The sequence below is a fragment of the Vitis riparia genome, chromosome 18, assembly GCF_004353265.1.
Source record: "Vitis riparia cultivar Riparia Gloire de Montpellier isolate 1030 chromosome 18, EGFV_Vit.rip_1.0, whole genome shotgun sequence".
Taxonomy (NCBI): Eukaryota; Viridiplantae; Streptophyta; class Magnoliopsida; order Vitales; family Vitaceae; genus Vitis; species Vitis riparia.
This window is the reverse complement of record NC_048448.1, coordinates 5,324,623-5,342,740: the sequence shown is the minus strand read 5'-3', so window position 1 is coordinate 5,342,740 and position 18,118 is coordinate 5,324,623. Positions and strand designations below refer to the sequence as shown.

General features: G+C 35.0%; 1 protein-coding gene across 1 annotated transcript; it reads left to right on the top strand.

The window, feature by feature from the left end:
* The first annotated feature begins 8,828 nt into the window (after window positions 1-8,828).
* Window positions 8,829-12,512, top strand: LOC117906835 (transport inhibitor response 1-like protein). The gene is made up of 3 exons (XM_034820070.1): window positions 8,829-9,702; window positions 10,369-10,870; window positions 10,944-12,512. Exons 1-3 carry the CDS (start codon window positions 9,155-9,157, stop codon window positions 11,697-11,699), a joined length of 1,806 nt encoding a protein of 601 aa, XP_034675961.1. The 5' UTR covers window positions 8,829-9,154; the 3' UTR covers window positions 11,700-12,512.
* Window positions 12,513-18,118: the final 5,606 nt, after the last annotated feature.

Below are 18,118 nucleotides of genomic sequence, written 5' to 3'. Positions count from 1 at the left end.
CACTTTTGGTTCCTAAAAAATAAATAAATAAATACATATATATATATATATAACTTTCTTATATTATAAAGAAATTTAAAATTAATTAAAATTATTATATTTTAAAAATATTTAATTTTGTATTCAAAAATAAAATATAATTTATTGATTTTAATTTGTTTTTTATTTTTCAACAAATTTTTTTCTTTTTCTACTTTTGTTATCTATTTTATTTCATTTGGATCGTTCTTCAAATTCTTTGTGAACCCAATATAATTTAAAATTTTCAAAAATAAATATAAGGATAGAGAAAATTAATTGAAATAAAATTGTAAAAATAACTTTTTGATTTTAATTTATTTTTTATTTTTCAACATATTTTTCTCTTCTACTTTTGTTGTCGGTTTTCATTATTTCATGTTTTTTTTTTCAAAATTTGTAAGAAACAAATATAGTTTAATTTTTTCATAAAATAAATATAAGGGTAGTGAAAAAGAATTAAAATAAAAATATTCTCCTTATTAACTATAGTTATTGTAAATTTAAATTGAACTTCAATTTATTTTAACGTTTATTCATTTAAAAAGTAAAAGTTCCAATAATTGTACTTTTCAATACTAAATTTCAAAAAAAGAAACTTCTCATAATCAAATGCTCATATTTAATATTTACAAAAATAATAATAATAATAATAATTGCAATATAATTTGAGAAAATATTTATATTTATAGTTTTGGAAATAGTAAAACTAAAAATATTAATTGACACTTTAGTTTTTTGTTTGATAATGAACAAAAAGAGTTATATATTTGAAAGATTATCAATTTTTCTAAAAATTTAAATTTATAAAATTTGGATTTAAGTTTACTCTCACACACAACCTCATACCCTTACAGGAAATTTCAATATCATGTTAAATTATCAAATTTTTTAAAAGCTTAAGTTTACAAGATTTTGATTAAATATACATATCATGTTTATTTTAAAATATTTATCTTGAACTCGAGCAAAAAATTCTACATATTTTTATTTAAAGAATGAAAATCATGTCAAATACATGCTCCATAAAATGTTTTTAAAAAATATATACGAAAATTTGAATTTGGTGCAATGGTTTTACAAAACATTTTATAAAAATAAAAAACGAAATAAATTGTTATTTTTACGATTTCAAAATATACAAACGTTTTGACCACAAAACACAAACATGTACATTGAAGTTCACACATAAAAACCGCTTTTACGTCCGCTCACATGTAAGCATCGGTCTTGGATTTTTTATTTTTATTTTTCATGAAATTAAAGTAGTTGTACATTTAATCGTTACACTTTCCTTATTTAAGACTCGCTACGACGCTACCTGGGCATCCTTTGTCTGTTGAGTGGTGCGTGTATTTGGAATTTTGGACAGGCCTTACCTGAACGATTCAACCCACCTTGCCAATTCGAGCATGGCTTTTCCAAGGGAATATTCAATTCCTTCCCACATTTTCTATAAGCCTGGGATTGTAACTCTCAACATCTTTTGTGGAGTCTTTATTCCACCATTAAATGCGTCGTGGTGGGTCAGTAAGTTATGCACTTGTAACGGTTAAATGTTATGTGATGTTAACGGGTATGGGTGTAAATAAAGTTGGCTCTTTTGATTTTTGAATAAAAAATGAATCCAACTAATATAATATATTTTATATATCATAAAAATTGAATCAACTATATTTGAAGTGAAAAACCAAACAAAATCAATTCTTTTTACATCAATTTAGTTTGACTTTTGTGGATTCGTTTCGACTCAACTTAATGACCTTTTTTAGTTCTCAATACAGTTGTAAGTTATATATACTTTGAACTCAAAATCCATTAACTTGAGTTTATATTAGTTTATAAATCTAATTTGTTTTTAAAATAAATGGAAACTATTAAATGTATTTAGAATTAATTTAATCATAATATAAAAATCAATAAATTACTATAATATAATATGATGTTTTTTAAAAAAATTATAAAATATAAAAAATTTATATATAAGTTTTAAAATATCGATTTGGTTCAATTTCTATCGGTTGATAAAGTCAATTTTTTAAATTATCAAACCAAACCAACCTTTTTATTATTAAAAACCGAACCATTATAATTGGTTTTGGGTTGGTTTGTTGGTGTTTTCAATTCTGTTTATACCCATATTAATGCATTTTGGATCGGTTTGTTGGTTTTTTTTTAACTTCGCTTATACCCCATATTAATGCATACTTTTTCTTTTCTACCCAAATGAACTTTTATGTTGATTAGCCCGTTTGTTTATCTCAACATTGTTACATAGTTTGTTTGAATATAGTTTGTTCGACCAATGCGTGTCCAAATATTTGACCAAACATGGATTGTCTAAACAATTTGTAACCGAAAATGCTTTGCTTCGTCACACAAAGTACCAAAGTACAAATGTAGGGGTTTTTTTTTTTTTTTATTTATTATTAACATTTACACATGATTAATTATTAATTCTCTTTGTTTTTTATATTTTTTAAAATATCTTCAACTACACATTTTTTTTCATTTATATAATCAAGGCAAGATTAACATATTTTAAATATCATTTTTATTATTACATTTTCATTTATGGAATTACTTTATTATTACTAATTTTTATTTATTATAATAAAAATAAGTGAAATTAATTAAAAATAATTTTCTATTTGAGAAAATATAAAGTAATGATCTTAGGTTGTGTTTTATTCATTCGATAAAATATGATATGTATATCTTACGATATGATCATTGAATAAGGGAATAAAAATGAGTGATTTAATGATTTTTAGAGAAAAAATTAATAGATATGGTTGGTTTCATGCTTGAATCAAAATCAAACTTATTTTTAATGATAAAAAATAAAACCAAACCAAGCTTATTTAAAGACAATCTATTTAGATGATTGATTTAATGAAACATAATTTATGGGTTAAGTCGAATTTGTTTTTGAAATGTGATTATAATAAAAAAATATTATGTTTGGAATCGGATATGCATTAAAAAGTCTTTTTGCTAAAAGACAAGAAGCCAACATTATAAATCAAACCGCAATCAATGGTCCCCCAATTTGACAAGTTTAGCATATATTTTAAATTTATAACTCAAAATATAATAAATATATTTCAAAATTAACTTGACTATAGTTTATAATAATGGATGACTTGAACTCGATCTATAAAATACAAATTATAATAATAAATATAGGAAACTTATAATACATTTAATAATTATAAATTATAAAAGATGAAAGTCTTAAAATATATGTATGGTTCACATTTTATGTCTTGAGAAATAAGAAAAAAAAAAATTTAATTTTCAAATTGAACTGACCTTCATAATTGTTGAAAATTGTATTGACTTTACCAATTTGATTAGGTCATAACGAGTTTTATCGATTTAGAAAATTTAAGAGTTTGTTTAACAATTATTTTTTAATATAACTTTTTATTTTTCAAAATAAAAAATTACGATAATGTGTTTTTTAACCATAAAAACATCGTGTTTGGAGATAAGATTTTTTAGTTATTTTAAGTTGTTTTTACTTATTTTTTGAGGACTATTTAAAAAAATGATATAAACATATAGAATAATTAAAAATAAAGCCTTAACATAAAATTATTTTTAAAACGTATTTAAAAATATTAAAAACAAATTAAAATTTGTTGTGTTATTAGAAACTTTAATACCAACAACATTATATCAAGAACATCAGGATAAAATAATAAACACAAAGGTGCATGAGATTTTAACATGCTTTAATCAATTATGCCTACATCCATGAATAAGAGAGAATCATTTTATTATACAATAAAAAAATATTATAGAGTACAAAATGAAATACAATTAAAAGATTCATGAAACATCTCATATTTCCCATTCATTCTATTCACACCCTATCATGAGTCCTCCTACTTCATCGGGCATCTCTCGTTCTTCCTGACATCTTTATCCATCTCATATAATCATTACTAGTGTATCTTCATCTCATAATTTATTTCCCTAATCTAAAATTTTTATAAATATATTTTCAATAATCTTTCTTATTTTATAAGGAAGTTTAATATTATAATAATATATCGATTTAGGAAATAGTTGTTAAAACTCAACCAAGGTGAATACCCTAATTTCGTATATACTGGAATATTTATTGTTATAACTCAACCAAGATGAATACCCTAATTTCATATATACTGAAATCTCCTGATTAACAAGATGGTCTTCCAATTCTGGCCACTAGATTCTGTGTCAATTTCTCTCTGAGAGGATTTTCGGAAATTGGAATGCGTAGTGGTAGAATGGGGACCATAACCCTATTTATAAACTGCTAGGGCAGTTTTAATTTTATCACAATTATATTTCTGCCCCTCATAGAAATAATAATTATCTAATGGTATCTACACAATAATCTCATGACAATTATACCCTTAAGCCAATTAATCAATTATTAATTAGATCACTATATTTAGGCTTAATTAAATGATAGCACACACATTTTAATTATTTACATGTGTGGCCCAAATTATAGATTAATTACAAAAATTAATCTAACAATAGTATATACAATAGTTTTATAAAAAAAAATCCACACTAATTAGGAATTTAGTTCACATTTCAACGAAAAATTTAAGTTTTCAATAGACTTTTGTTGTACAAAATAATAGAAAAACTGTTTTGAAAAATGGTTAAACTCCAATAAGATGGTTTTGGCGGTAAAACTATATTTTGGCGGCTTTTTCTTTCTCCACATTTTTTGACGTAGAGAGTTAAAAACAAATAAAAGCTCTGGTATTCTTATCGCAAACAGTGATTAGATTTTCCTAAAAAATCTTCCCCACCCACTGCCAAAGTCTACTCAAAACATTAGGGGAAACAAGTTTTGACAAGAGGCATATGGCACTCTGGACATTTTTATTGTTTTCTATAATTTGTGATATGACTCTTTGATTCGACCCTTCCTTTATTTCATTTCATATGGGCGAGAGTGCAAAGCCAGACGCAGGTCTAGACACCTAGCGTAAGAGTCAATGTACGCATAAGCAGCACCAAAATTAACATCTCCCGACTTAGCAATGGGGTGTTTTCTTTTTTTTGACTTCCATTTGTTCATTACAGTTGTGTCTGGGCTTTTTGTCTGTGGATATTATTTATGTCTTGGCAGAATTTACCCAACGATAATGCTACTCTTTAGTACAAGTCTGTAACTCCCTCAGAAAATTTCAGAGGTTAACCATAGCTTCTTTTCTCTGAAAAAGAGGGCACTTTCCCATCTGAATTCATGATTTTTGTTGCAAAAAGAAAATAACTTCTCACCTTTAAAAGCAAGCACATATATGCAAGTTCATGGAATCCAGTCACTGAGGCTAAAGTCCATGAAGTACAGGGCTGTCTGAGCTCCAAAGAAGAAAAAGAGCATAAAGCAAGCTCAGATGCAGAGCAGCCCCCAACACAAAGTATATTGTATAGCCCGCAAATGCATGCTTTTCATCAGCAAAAATTCGTCCCACAAGGTTTATTTCTCATTCCCTTGTGGGAAATGGGATGTTAGAAGAGAATTATCAATCTTCAGCAGAACTTTCCTAATAAAAATAATTTAAACTTGGGGAATTTCCGGCAGACCTTTCCCCTTTTGGAACCTTTTTTAACAGCTAGCATTGATTCTGCCATCCCATTCTCCCATAGTGCATAGCTGCTGTCTTTTAGTAGCATAGCTAAAAAGGCTATACCAGAAAAGGATGACTCGAAGCACTGCTTTTATCATTCAACTTTTACTACTTTAGCTCTTCATCTCATATCATAATCACTCTGAGACTCATTTTGTGTAGTAGTAATAAGACCATAAAGAGAAGGCCCTTTAGTAGACAAGGTGCTTACTGGAATCAATGACATTATAGAAACCATCACAAATATATGGACAAAGGTCACCAAAAAAGCTACCGCCCATGTTCAATTTTTGTAGAAAATGAGTTGTGAAGCTAAGGCAGAGATTTGAAGACCAAAAGTTATGGATATTTTCCCATTTTCCACTGGCCCATTCATTCATATATGGTTTGTCGCTATGCTCCCCAACCTCACACTCATCTGGATATAAAACTCTCCACTAAGTGGCTGCTTCCATTTAGCTTCAATCATTCATCGGTTCGCAGTTTTTCACAACTGTTCAACTACTTCTCTTGCTTGTCCTCATACAAAGCATTGAGGCAGTAAAACAGACAATGGACCGACAAAGGGAGAAAAACATGAGAATGCCTTTGAATACTTGATAAAAGCTAAAATGGTTTTAAAAAATGATGCCTCTCTTTTTTCCTCCAAGATGGAGAAAGCCATTCGAAACCTTGAAAGCACGGACTGGGAATCATCAGATTGTTATGAACTACTCCAAACCCTCGTATTACGAATTGACAATTGATGTTGATAATATGCAATACGTTTGGCACAACAAGCAAATCACTTACAAGGAACCCACCATCGCAAAAAACTTATCAGGAAAAGAAATAACAATCAGAAAAGTAAGGCTTCTATAAATCGCTTGTATGGACTGCTTACACATCTTTAGAAAGAAGTCGTTTCCAAATTCTGATGTCACTCTAAATTTGAAATGGACCGCACCATCAGAGCACGAAGAAGGTCAGACGCTTGTGAAAATGCAAAAAATCAATAGAGCATCCAGTAAGAAGACTTCCAACCGTTGACTGAAGTCTGAAGTTAAGTTACTTGTTCATTTTCCCATATGTAAATAAACACATGACCCCTTTAACAATCAACCTCAAATGGCACTGTCTTGACCTCACCAATTCCTTTTAATAGACGAGCTTGCGTTCTGTTGATCATCTGTTTTTTAACAGACTCAACTTTTTTTTCCCAATAGTGGTCTGACTGGTAACAAAACAAAACCAGGATTCGATCCTAAGTTTCTGATATTGGAAGGTAAATGTTAATATTAAGTTGATATAAGGGCACTCGAAAGACTTTGAAACGCCATGTTTCACCATGGGAGCCACATCTTATGATGGGATTTTGATTAAGAGCCAAACTTAACAAGCAATAAAGAGAGAGGAAGTTGTATACATGTTAAAGGAAAGAGACAAGAGAGAGGTGATTTATAGAGATTAGATCCCAATGTATGAAGACAAATGGCTGCTAGCCTCGGCAATGCAGACGATTCGAACTAATTTTCTTCCTTTTCTCTGATTTTTGTTTTCCCTTCTTCGATCCTCGCTAGCCCCCGGTGACACCGTATTGGCTATTGAGAAGCGGCTTCCACGCCCCTTTGCAGTGCCCCAACTACACGCGTCTTTTCTCTCTTTTTCCACTGGACGGTGCTTCCCACGTTGGGTCTCTGCTCACCATCTCCTGTGAATCCTCAATGTTACACCCTTTTTCTATAAAGTTCCCTCTCTTTAGAACTATTCATAAATATTCCATTTGCTTTGTGGATTTTTTCTACAACACCCTTCCTTGAAATTCTAATATCGGTTTAATAATTTCATTGGTGTCAAATATAAAATAAAAATTAAATTTGATTATATCAAGTATTTTTTCATATTATTAAGTTTTGATTATCAAGAATTAATAATCACATATTTTACATATTTTCCATTTTTATTTTTAAAATAAAAAATACTAGTAACTTTTATATTAAATTCAAATTTTTTATTATTATTATTACATTAAAAATATAATGATTTTTTAAAATTAATTAAATTAATTTTTAAAGATACGAGATAAGTCAATATTTTTTTGTACAATAATTTATATTTTTTATATTTAAAAAATTGAAAATATATTAATCCAAACCTAAGATTTTTCAATGTTCAAATTCATAATTATTTTATAGGTTGATATTTAAAAAAAAATATATATATATTTAAACTTCAAATTAAATTTTTTTTTTCTCTTTATTCGTCCATATTTTAAAGTTATTTTAACAAATTATAATGTTCTAATATGATTAAATAACCAAAATATTGTACCGACATCTTTTCAGATAAATGGCAAAATTTCTTTTTGATGTATTTATAAGTTTGGCATTGACAGATCATTCTTTATACTTATTATGTTAAATGCCTTATCAATTCAAATGCCGTTTTTTTAAGCTATCCAATTGCTTTTGTCCTCACAAGTATTTGTAAATATATTTATTTTACATATACATTTTCATACGCCTTTGCAATCGGAGATACCAAATTTGTTTAGGTTTGATGTGTGACATGACATGATTTGATTTGTTGTGAAGCCAATGGAGAGAGCTTTGATGGACTAATGTTGGATTATTGGTTTTATTTGGAGACATCGGCTTACAGTGAATGGTGGGAGAGGATGGAAACAAGCGATAGCAGTTGGGGATGTAATTTGGTTTCATATTGTTATTGGGAGATTTCGATGTTGGTATAATAATTGAGTTAGGTTGACTTGCGTGGACTGTTCTGTTGGAAGTCGCAGAAACAATAGTTTTAGGATGATAGATGGAGCTTAAGATAGGAGATTTGAGTTGTACATAATTTGATACGGAGTTGTTTTAAAGGGGGGAGAAGTAGAATTTTGACCACCACAAACAACTATGGTATTAGATAAGATGTGGGATCCGGAAATTCATTAAAATTCAAGGGGATGAAACAAAGCATTGGGGGCGGGGAATGGGGATAGGAAGGATTGTGGGCATTTGAGGATTAGAATGCAAAACTAGAAAAGACAGGCACCGAATTGTAAATGGAGGAAGAGGGAAGGGGTAGTTTGGAAAGGCATAAAATAATAATGAGTTGAGAAATAAATAAAGAAATAGGAAGAGGAAAAAAATAAGACAAAGGTAGTGAAAAGAAAAACCCCAAATAATAGAGGAGGAGTGTGGAGAGCCATTGGATAGCGCAGATGAGAGAGGGCATGGAGAATCCCAATGTTCAGAGACACTGACAGCAGAGTGAACTGTGCACTCTGCCTTGCCACCAATTAAACTAAAAATTTTCCATAGCCTCCCATCTCTCCTTCCCCAAACACACCGCATTCCCTCCCTTCCTCCCTCCATCTCCCTCTTTCTCTTTTTCTCTTCTCTCTCTCTTGATTTATTCTTTTTTTTTTTTTTTTTTGTCTCTCTCCAAAAACCTACCTCCTTCCCCCTCTCTCCATGATCTGATCAGAAAGCAGATCGGAGTGTGAGATGAGTGAGGATCGAAACGAAATGCCGGAGCCGGAGGTTGATACGAGACGACGGGAGATCGCCGGAGTCCTCACCGGTGAATTCCAGTCGCCGTCCCCAGATCAAGTTCTCGAAAATGTTTTAGAGAACGTGCTCTTGTTCCTCACCTCTCGTCGCGACAGGAACGCGGTCTCACTGGTCTGCAAATCGTGGTACCGTGCGGAGGCGCTCACCCGATCCGACCTCTTCATCGGAAACTGCTACGCCGTGTCGCCTCGCCGCGCGATCGAGCGGTTCAGGCGGGTGAGGTCCGTGGTGCTCAAGGGGAAGCCGCGGTTCGCCGACTTTAACCTGATGCCTCCGAATTGGGGTGCTTACTTCACCCCTTGGGTAACGGCCATGGCCACCTCCTACCCGTGGCTCGAGAAGGTTTACCTGAAGCGGATGTTTGTTACCGATCGGGATTTGGAGCTTCTAGCTCAGTCCTTCCCTGCCTTTAAAGAGCTTGTGCTCGTTTGTTGTGACGGCTTCGGTACCAGTGGACTAGCCGGGATTGCAAGCAAGTGCAGGTGTGTCCAATTTTCGCCTTAATTGATTAAATTTAAAATCCAGTGTTAGGTTAGCGGAGAAATGGTGGGAATTTTGAAGAGAACTTGGTGGTTTTTAACAGGCTTAAGTTGAATTGGCTGTCATAAGATTTAACGATAAACAGATCTAATCAGCCATTCTTTCTTACAAAGAAAGCCCTAAACAACCGGAAATGACCGGTTTAGTTGCCGGGAAATCCTCGGAAAAGAAATCAATACTCGGTATCTCACAAGTCACAACTGGCTGGGGTTGAATTGAGTTTCAAAGATTCTAAGTTCTCATTTCTTTTCCCTAGATTTCTCGCAAGGAAACCGATTATTTTTTTCCTTAGGGTTTTATTAATTCGCGAAAAAATGTTTGATTAGATCGGTTCGAAATGCTAAGTTGTGTTGGTTTTAGTGCACCGCTGAACTTCTAGGCTTCGCTCGGTCTGATTCATCTTTATAGAAGGAAGGTTTAGATCTGTTATTGTTTTGCTATGGTTAAGGTTTCTTGATGGTTTTCGATCTGTTTATTATTTTGAATCAAATTACTTAAAGAGTGCCTAAACTGTGAATTTAGCTTGCTTGAAAATCGAATGCGATCCTATAACTGACAGGATGTGTATTCTTAATTGTGTAGTGACCTTTTATATTATGAATGAACAGGCAACTCAGAGTGCTTGATCTGATTGAGGATGAGGTTACTGATGATGAGGTGGATTGGATTTCTTGTTTCCCAGAGAGTGGTACTTGCCTTGAATCTTTGATTTTTGACTGCATTGAATGCCCTATAAATTTTGAGGCGTTGGAGCGTCTGGTGGCTAGATCTCCTTCGTTGAGGAAGCTTAGGTTGAATCGGTATGTTTCAATTGGGCAACTATATCGCCTAATGATTCGAGCTCCGCAGCTCACACATCTTGGTTCGGGTTCATTCAGCTCCTCAGACATTGTAGCTCAGGGTGATCAAGAACCAGATTACATCTCAGCTTTTGCAGCTTGCAAATCCTTAGTTTGTCTCTCAGGGTTTAGGGAAATAATACCGGATTACCTACCTGCAATCTATCCAGTTTGTGCTAATCTCACTTCTCTTAATTTCAGCTATGCCAATATTAACACAGAACAGCTCAAATCAGTCATCTGCCACTGCCATAAACTGCAGATTTTCTGGGTATGTGTTCTATATGATGGCATGTAAACTTTTTGAGAAAATCTAGTTTTGAAGCTCACTTCTGTTTCTGCAGGTTCTTGATTCAGTCTGTGATGAAGGACTTCAGGCTGTTGCTGCAACATGCAAGGAGCTACGTGAGCTTAGGGTTTTCCCCATTGATGCTCGTGAGGATAGTGAGGGCCCTGTTTCTGAAGTGGGTCTGCAAGCAATTTCTGAGGGCTGTAGGAAGCTGCAATCTATTTTGTATTTCTGCCAGCGGATGACAAATGCAGCTGTGATAGCCATGTCCAAAAACTGCCCTGACCTGGTGGTGTTTCGTCTTTGTATAATGGGCCGGCACCGGCCTGACCATATTACAGGAGAACCCATGGATGAAGGATTTGGAGCCATTGTCATGAACTGTAAGAAGCTCACGAGGCTTGCCATATCTGGTTTACTAACCGACAAAGCTTTCAGTTATATTGGAAAATATGGGAAATTAGTTCGGACCCTGTCAGTTGCTTTTGCTGGAGACAGCGACATGGGGCTGAAATATGTGCTTGAGGGCTGCCCCAAATTGCAGAAACTTGAGATCAGAGATAGCCCCTTTGGAGATGCGGCTCTGCGATCTGGTTTACACCACTATTACAATATGAGATTCCTCTGGATGTCCTCCTGTAGATTATCTCGCCAAGGATGTGAGGAGATTGCACGAGCAATGCCTGGTCTAGTGGTGGAAGTGATTAGGAATGAGAACGAGGAGGATAAGGATGGTTTTGAGATATTATATATGTATCGCTCTCTTGAAAGCCCAAGGATTGATGCACCTGAATTTGTGACAATTCTGTAAGCTAGGTTTTACAGGACAGTCATTCCCCTGATCTTAAAAAGTGTTGGGGAGGAAGTGGAAACTTTTTGCGGGGGATTGAATGCAGTGGGTACATTTTATAACCTACAAGAAGGTTGTTGCATGCCTTGTTAAACAAAGATGAATAGGCCTTGTTTAGTCTAGGCCTGAGCTTTTGGAATGCCATTTAAAGCAGAGGCACTAAAAGACTGCCTTTCTTTTCTGTGCTGGTTCTTCCAGATGATGCTGCTGTGGGGGGTGGTTGATGTGGAAGATGGATGTCTCTGTGAGGTATTGGACCATCCAGTCCAATGTTGTTGTATCGGTACGCTTTTAAATTTTTATGTTTCTTTCTGTTTTCATATTCATTTCATCATAAAAGAAGGCTGCCTGAGGTGGAGAAAGGGGAGGGATGTTGGGCTGCAACCAAAGATTGATTATTTGTCTGTGAGGACATTGGATCAATTTGCTCATTATCTAACGTTGAAGCAAAGATGGGTTTTGAAGAATTGGAAGGTGAAATTCAGAAAACTTTTCTTCCATGCCGCGGTAGAGGAGTCACTTTTTAAAGAAATCGAGTATGTTGGTCTTTATAAAAATGCTAGTTAGTTTAAGCTGTAGCTGGTGAGAACTAATGCCCAGAAGGATACATCACTCTCTCTTTCTCTAGACGTTTGTTTTCTCTTTTTTCTTTCTTTTCTTTCCTTTTTTTCCCCTCTCAGATGTGTTGTTCTAGCACCTGACTGTTGAATTTATTATTGTTATTGTTAGCAATGTGAGATGGGTAATAAATGCCAAATATGCTTGGACCAGATACAGTGGGTGGCTGTCTGTCTTTTATTTTATTTTATTTTATTTCATTTCATAGACTTATATGTGTGAGTATTTATATAGATATATTGATATTTTTCCCGGAATGCGGAATGCGGAATGCGGAATGATCAAATTGATAGTGAGATCCATTAATGATGTGAGTGAAGTGCTTGAACAAGTACACGCTGCCGGACCCTCTTCCACTGTGTGGGTTCCATGCTTGGAATTCCCCTACTTTTTAACCCACTGGGTGGAAGGATGATCCTAATGTTCTTTCTCACGTACTCAAGGGGCCTTCCCTTTTGAGAGTGGTATACAAGGCCAACGGATTTTTGTTTGTAGAACCGTATGACCTTGGTAAAAAGTTTGGTCCTGTACATTCTCCGATTATTTGTGCTCTGCGGCATACAATGCGATGCTGATTTGGTTTCCAAGGGGTGGGTCTGGGACCCATCACTTGTATGACTTGTCACACCCCCTGCGTTTGCGTTATAAGGCAGCCAACATCAAAAGGAGTCTCTGTCTCTCGCTTCTCTCTCCCCTCATCTATCCGTCTATCTATTGTCATAATTAGAAGAGAAATCTGGCTTGTTTGTTGGTATGCTGAGTGGCAGCAGCAGCAGCAGGAAGAGGAGGGAAGAGGAGGAGGGTGAAAAAGCAAAGCTTATCATCAAAGTGGGATCTGACTGTGCACTTGAATAAGTGATGGGAAGCAAAGCTCGGCTTTCTTTCTTGTCGACCCACATGTACAGTATATGAAACAAGTGGACCACCCCCATACTTGGGCGTAGGACATCTCCTTCTCTCATCACTCTCTTATTTTGGGTCCCGGTCGCCCACACCGAGGGCCACTCCTAATCCTGGATAAGAAGCTCCTCCCCTTGAGTTCGAGTGTTCAACAGACGTGATAATGCTATATTTGAGTTTTTTCTTTGGTACTTTTTGTTTACTATGCTTTTATCCATATTGCTTACGCTGGTTACAGTCTTATGGACGACCATCGGCGGAGAATGGGAGCCTCTGCTTTTTCTATTATCCTATGTTTTTTTTTTATTCCTTTTTTTTTCTTAATTTTATTTCCTTTTTATTTTTTCCCCCAATTTCCAACCAACGCAAACTTGTCCGTAGAGAAAAAGCGATGGAAAAAAAATAAAATTGAAAATGACGTTACAACAAGGACAGGGCAGGCATCTTTTGATCTCAACCATCCGATGGATTGAATGCAGCTTTTAAGTGGGCCATCCTAACCTACTGGATAATTCAATCCATCATTGAAGGGAGGCCTTTTCACTCAATTGGATGGACCGGATATTGACCCTTGTATGATGGATCATTTATAAGGAAAGAGAGACTACAGAAGCTGGTTGTCCATGGATTTTGAGCCAAATAAATGAAGTCCAGTGCTTCTCGAGTGTGCCTCCGTGTGTGTGTGCTTTTTTTTTTTTTTAATAATAAATATTTGGTAATTTATAATGGGAGTATGGCATGTATATTCAGAAATTCATTCAACCAAGTCTAAACATAAAACCATGAAAAAGAATCATTTGATTCAATCTGAAGACGCTACCAAGATATAAAAGATATTTTGCATTTTATTTATGTATGTGTACATGCAGGCACTGAATATGTGACAAAAATAATTTAAAAAAGAAAATGAATTGAAAGATGATTGAGATCTAAAATACTGTAGAAAGGCTTTTGTAAGGTGCAAAGGAAATCTGCAGAAGAACCCAAGATGGCAGAGTAGTAGGTACACATATGAGGGATGGGGTAGGCGTAGCAATAACAAGCTTCAACTTGTGTGAGGGTGATCAACTGAAGCCATGACCCACCACCTGATCATTGAGTTGGTGGGCCACGTGTACGGCATGGGAGATGGGATACATTAATCTTATTATTTTACATTCTGTCATAGATATATATATTCTATGCCTCCGGCCTCCATTTTATTTGAGGCGTTGGATATGAGAGATAATTTAGAATCGTTAATTTAGTAATATTTCCATGTGCATAGTGTTATTATAAATGGTGGGCAGGCGGGGATGTGAAGGTAACGTACAAAGTACCAAAACAATTGGCAGGGTCTCTCTCCAGTGGGCAGTCGTGGGCGGTGGGTGGTGGGTGGTGTTGTCAAGCAACCAAAAAGAGTTGGGAGTTTTCCTGTTAACCACATTCTTATTCCTTAACTAAGCACCAGGTCAACCACTAAACTATATATGCTTTCTTCTGCTGCACCACCACTTCATTTCTTTTCCTTTTTCCATTCTCTATTTTTCATTTTTATACTCTCTTTTCCCAGCACCATTTCCAGGAATGATCTTGCTTTTCTTTTCTTTTCCTTTCTTTCGTCACTCTTGTTTTTTTTATATGGGTCACAACTCAGAAGAAGTGAACCCATTCTTCTTCTGTCTAGTCATTGTTTTATCTAAAAATAAATGGGATTAGTATACAAACAAAACTGGGCTGTGACAGAAACCTAATTTTAACGTCATTGGGGAAGAGGGTATCAAGATGTTTGATATGTTCAGTCTCAGTCGCTTGCATGCTTTGGATTACCATGATGTCAATTGTCAAAAAAAAAAGGAGTTTCTTTCTTTACATAATTTAGATTTTGCCATATTGTCAATTGTCAAATAAAGAGTCAATCCAATTCGAGGATATCTATGGTGTCAAATTTCAAAGAAAGAAAGGCCAAATTGTGGTTAGATTTGCTTGACAAATGATGGAAATCTCTGGGAAGGAAGTAGTAGTAGGCTGTGTTGAATGTCAAAGGACGGTGCCAAAACCATCAGGGCAGAGGCTCAGTTTCTTGAGGGCTCTCTGTGTTCTGCAACTAAACCAATAGAAAAATTGGGGGCTATCATAGTTTATCCATCAATATCAGCGTGTGAGTGTGACCCCTCCATTTTCCACTTGTCATCTGACACCTACACTATCCACTTAATCCCAGCTTCAAATTTAAGCATCACCCAATATTTTATTTTATGCCCAACTTAATTTTGGGATAGCTTCCACTGAGATTCATTCACCTCATTCTTCACTCTTGAGAACCCTCAACTGGGGCCATTTCTTAGGATCCTAGCAGAGGAAAAACAACCTACCTTAGCACGTTCTCTTGGTCCTAGGGGTTCTTGGCGTATATGCCACACCTATTTCTCCAGTTGCTCCAATGCTATGTGCCACCACAAAGTGGGTCAGATGCTCAAATCTATGTAAAATGCTAACCAGGCAACCATTGTTAAATCATCAATGTTATCAGGGAATGCATTTATGGATTTGGTTGAAAAAAAAAAAAAACCCAGTTACAATGACATGCTACTGAGCAGAATCAGTACATGTTTTGCACATGCAAGGGTTGGGAAATCGATCTACAAATTCAAAGGGACCGGAGGGATCTTCTCCACCTAAAAACCTATCTAATCACATTAATAGTGTCATTAGGTATGTTGCTCAATCATGGGGTCAGAATAAAGTGGATGATAAAGAGTGAGTGAGGGGTAAGTGAGATTTCCCTCTCATGTGTTATCGTGAGAGTTGAGACTCTTACTGGGGTCTGTGTGCCCATTTGAAATTCTAGGTTTATGTGGGGGTCCTCACCATCTTTCCATTACCATTACCATCCCTTTGTTGATGGACACCATTATTTGCCTCTTGAAGATAGATTGAACCCCATTTTGAAAGTTGTGTACATTCAAAAGAAAGCTGTTTTTGTACATTCAAAAGGCAGTGAAAGATCCTGATCCAGAATCCTTCTCCCCCCACCCCCACCCCCCACCCCCCCCTGAGGCTCAACAATTGTACCTATCCCCCACCCCAATAATGACCCTACCCAATTCAGCCCCTGCTTTCCTAGATTTAATCCAAGCCTCACAAAAAAATGTTGTAGGAGTGTTTTTACTCCAAAGGTTGGGCAATCAGGACATATTTTTTGCCAATTTGTTTGGGAATTTTCACTATAATGTTCAAGTTGTGGGCATATGCTAATGGAAAGTACTGCTGATGAAAAGTTTGTTTTTTTCTTGCAATCTGAACTCTTTGAAAATGATATTATGGGGGAAATTATTAGCAAAAGAAATGCGGCCTTAGCGAACAAGTCTCCATAGCATCATCCAAAGCAATTGGGATGCGGGCATTGGCACCACAAATTGAGCAATTGGGTCAATGTCCATTAGTGGTTGCTCATTAGGTTGTCGAATAGTGATGTTATCCGAGGTCAATGGTCATCAAAAGGGACACTCCCTCGAATGGAATTCAGATGCTTGCAACTCATAAGAGTTTGATCACAAACACAGCTTCGCCCACTTGTGAAAATATTAAAGCAAACAGAGGCTCCAAGGGTTTGATGAGTGGTGTCATAGGCTTTTTAGATGCATCGATATGAAAGGGAGAGGAGGAATCTTCTAATCATTTCTCCTTTAGAACTCAAACCACCTCCCCCACCTCTAGTTTTTGGATCTTTTGGGGGGTGATGTGTAACGCCAGCTCACAGTGCCTTTGAATTTCAATCTAACCTCTGAAATCTTTGATATTCCACTCATTAAGAAAGAAAGGAAAGGAAGGAAAGAAGATGAAAAAAATAAAACCCACCCCTTTCAAATGGAAGTGGTGTGGTCACATTGCATCTAATATGGCCTTTCAGAAAAAGTAGAGTGTCAGGTTTCAACTTCAGCTGGTCAAAAGAAGTTTTGAAAAGAAATTCCTGATGTTTGCATGGTGGAGCCCAGTTTGGCAAGGATCTACCTCAACCTCTTTCAAACCTAACCAAAATTTAATATCAAGAAGCATCCATAAAAGAAACCTCCAAAAGCTTAGCCTATTTGTAAAAAGCGAGAAACAAAAGGGCTTCATGTTGATTAGAAAGAGTTTGTTGCTTTCTTTTCCCCCTTTACAAAGAAAACGGAAAGGGCCTATCATCAAGTTTGTGCTCTTCTTGGATTTGGGACAAAATGTAACGTTGCTTCATTAATTATTTTACTCCCAAGTCTTTTTTTTTGGTCCACCAGCTTGCCCATTTTTTTAATTTTGAAAAGGTGCAAATTGCCAAATTCACACTGGGATATGGGGATGATAGCGTTTAAAGACAATGATGAAAATAACGACTTTTATTTACGGTTATCAACAGTAGACATCTCAGTGCCTAATCATGACATATGAATATAACCAGGAAAATTTAACATCCACCACTAAAGCTACTTACCATTATTAACTCTCATAAATTCTTCTCCTCATCTTTACCACTTTGTCTTTTTACACCATTCCTCTCTCTTTATTCATCTAACTCCCTTGGAGGGCTCTTCTGCATTGACTACTTTAAGTCAAACCTTTTATCTTCCCAATTTACAATTTTTTTTCTCCCTAAAGTAGTTGGAGTTCCTTTTGCCACAGGATGAAGATTAGAAAAGAAAAAACATCACTAAAGAAAATGGTGCTTGTACCTAAAAGACAACGGCATGAGATGGAGTAGAGCCATGAAAAAGTAGCTACAGTAGGGCTTTTATAAGTTGAATCATAAAATAATATAGGCAATGATCGCACTATTTTTTTTAGCATTTGTTAAGTATCATGCCGAAGATTATTGAAATGTTTATTACAAATCAAACATTAAATTA

Excerpts from the sequence above, each read along its gene's own strand:
- LOC117906835 (XM_034820070.1), top strand. The coding sequence starts at position 9,155 with ATGAGTGAGGATCGAAACGAAATGCCGGAGCCGGAGGTTGATACGAGA. Across the intron at positions 9,703-10,368 it reads GGGATTGCAAGCAAGTGCAG|GCAACTCAGAGTGCTTGATC; the intron begins GTGTGTCCAATT and ends ATGAATGAACAG. Across the intron at positions 10,871-10,943 it reads ATAAACTGCAGATTTTCTGG|GTTCTTGATTCAGTCTGTGA; the intron begins GTATGTGTTCTA and ends CTGTTTCTGCAG.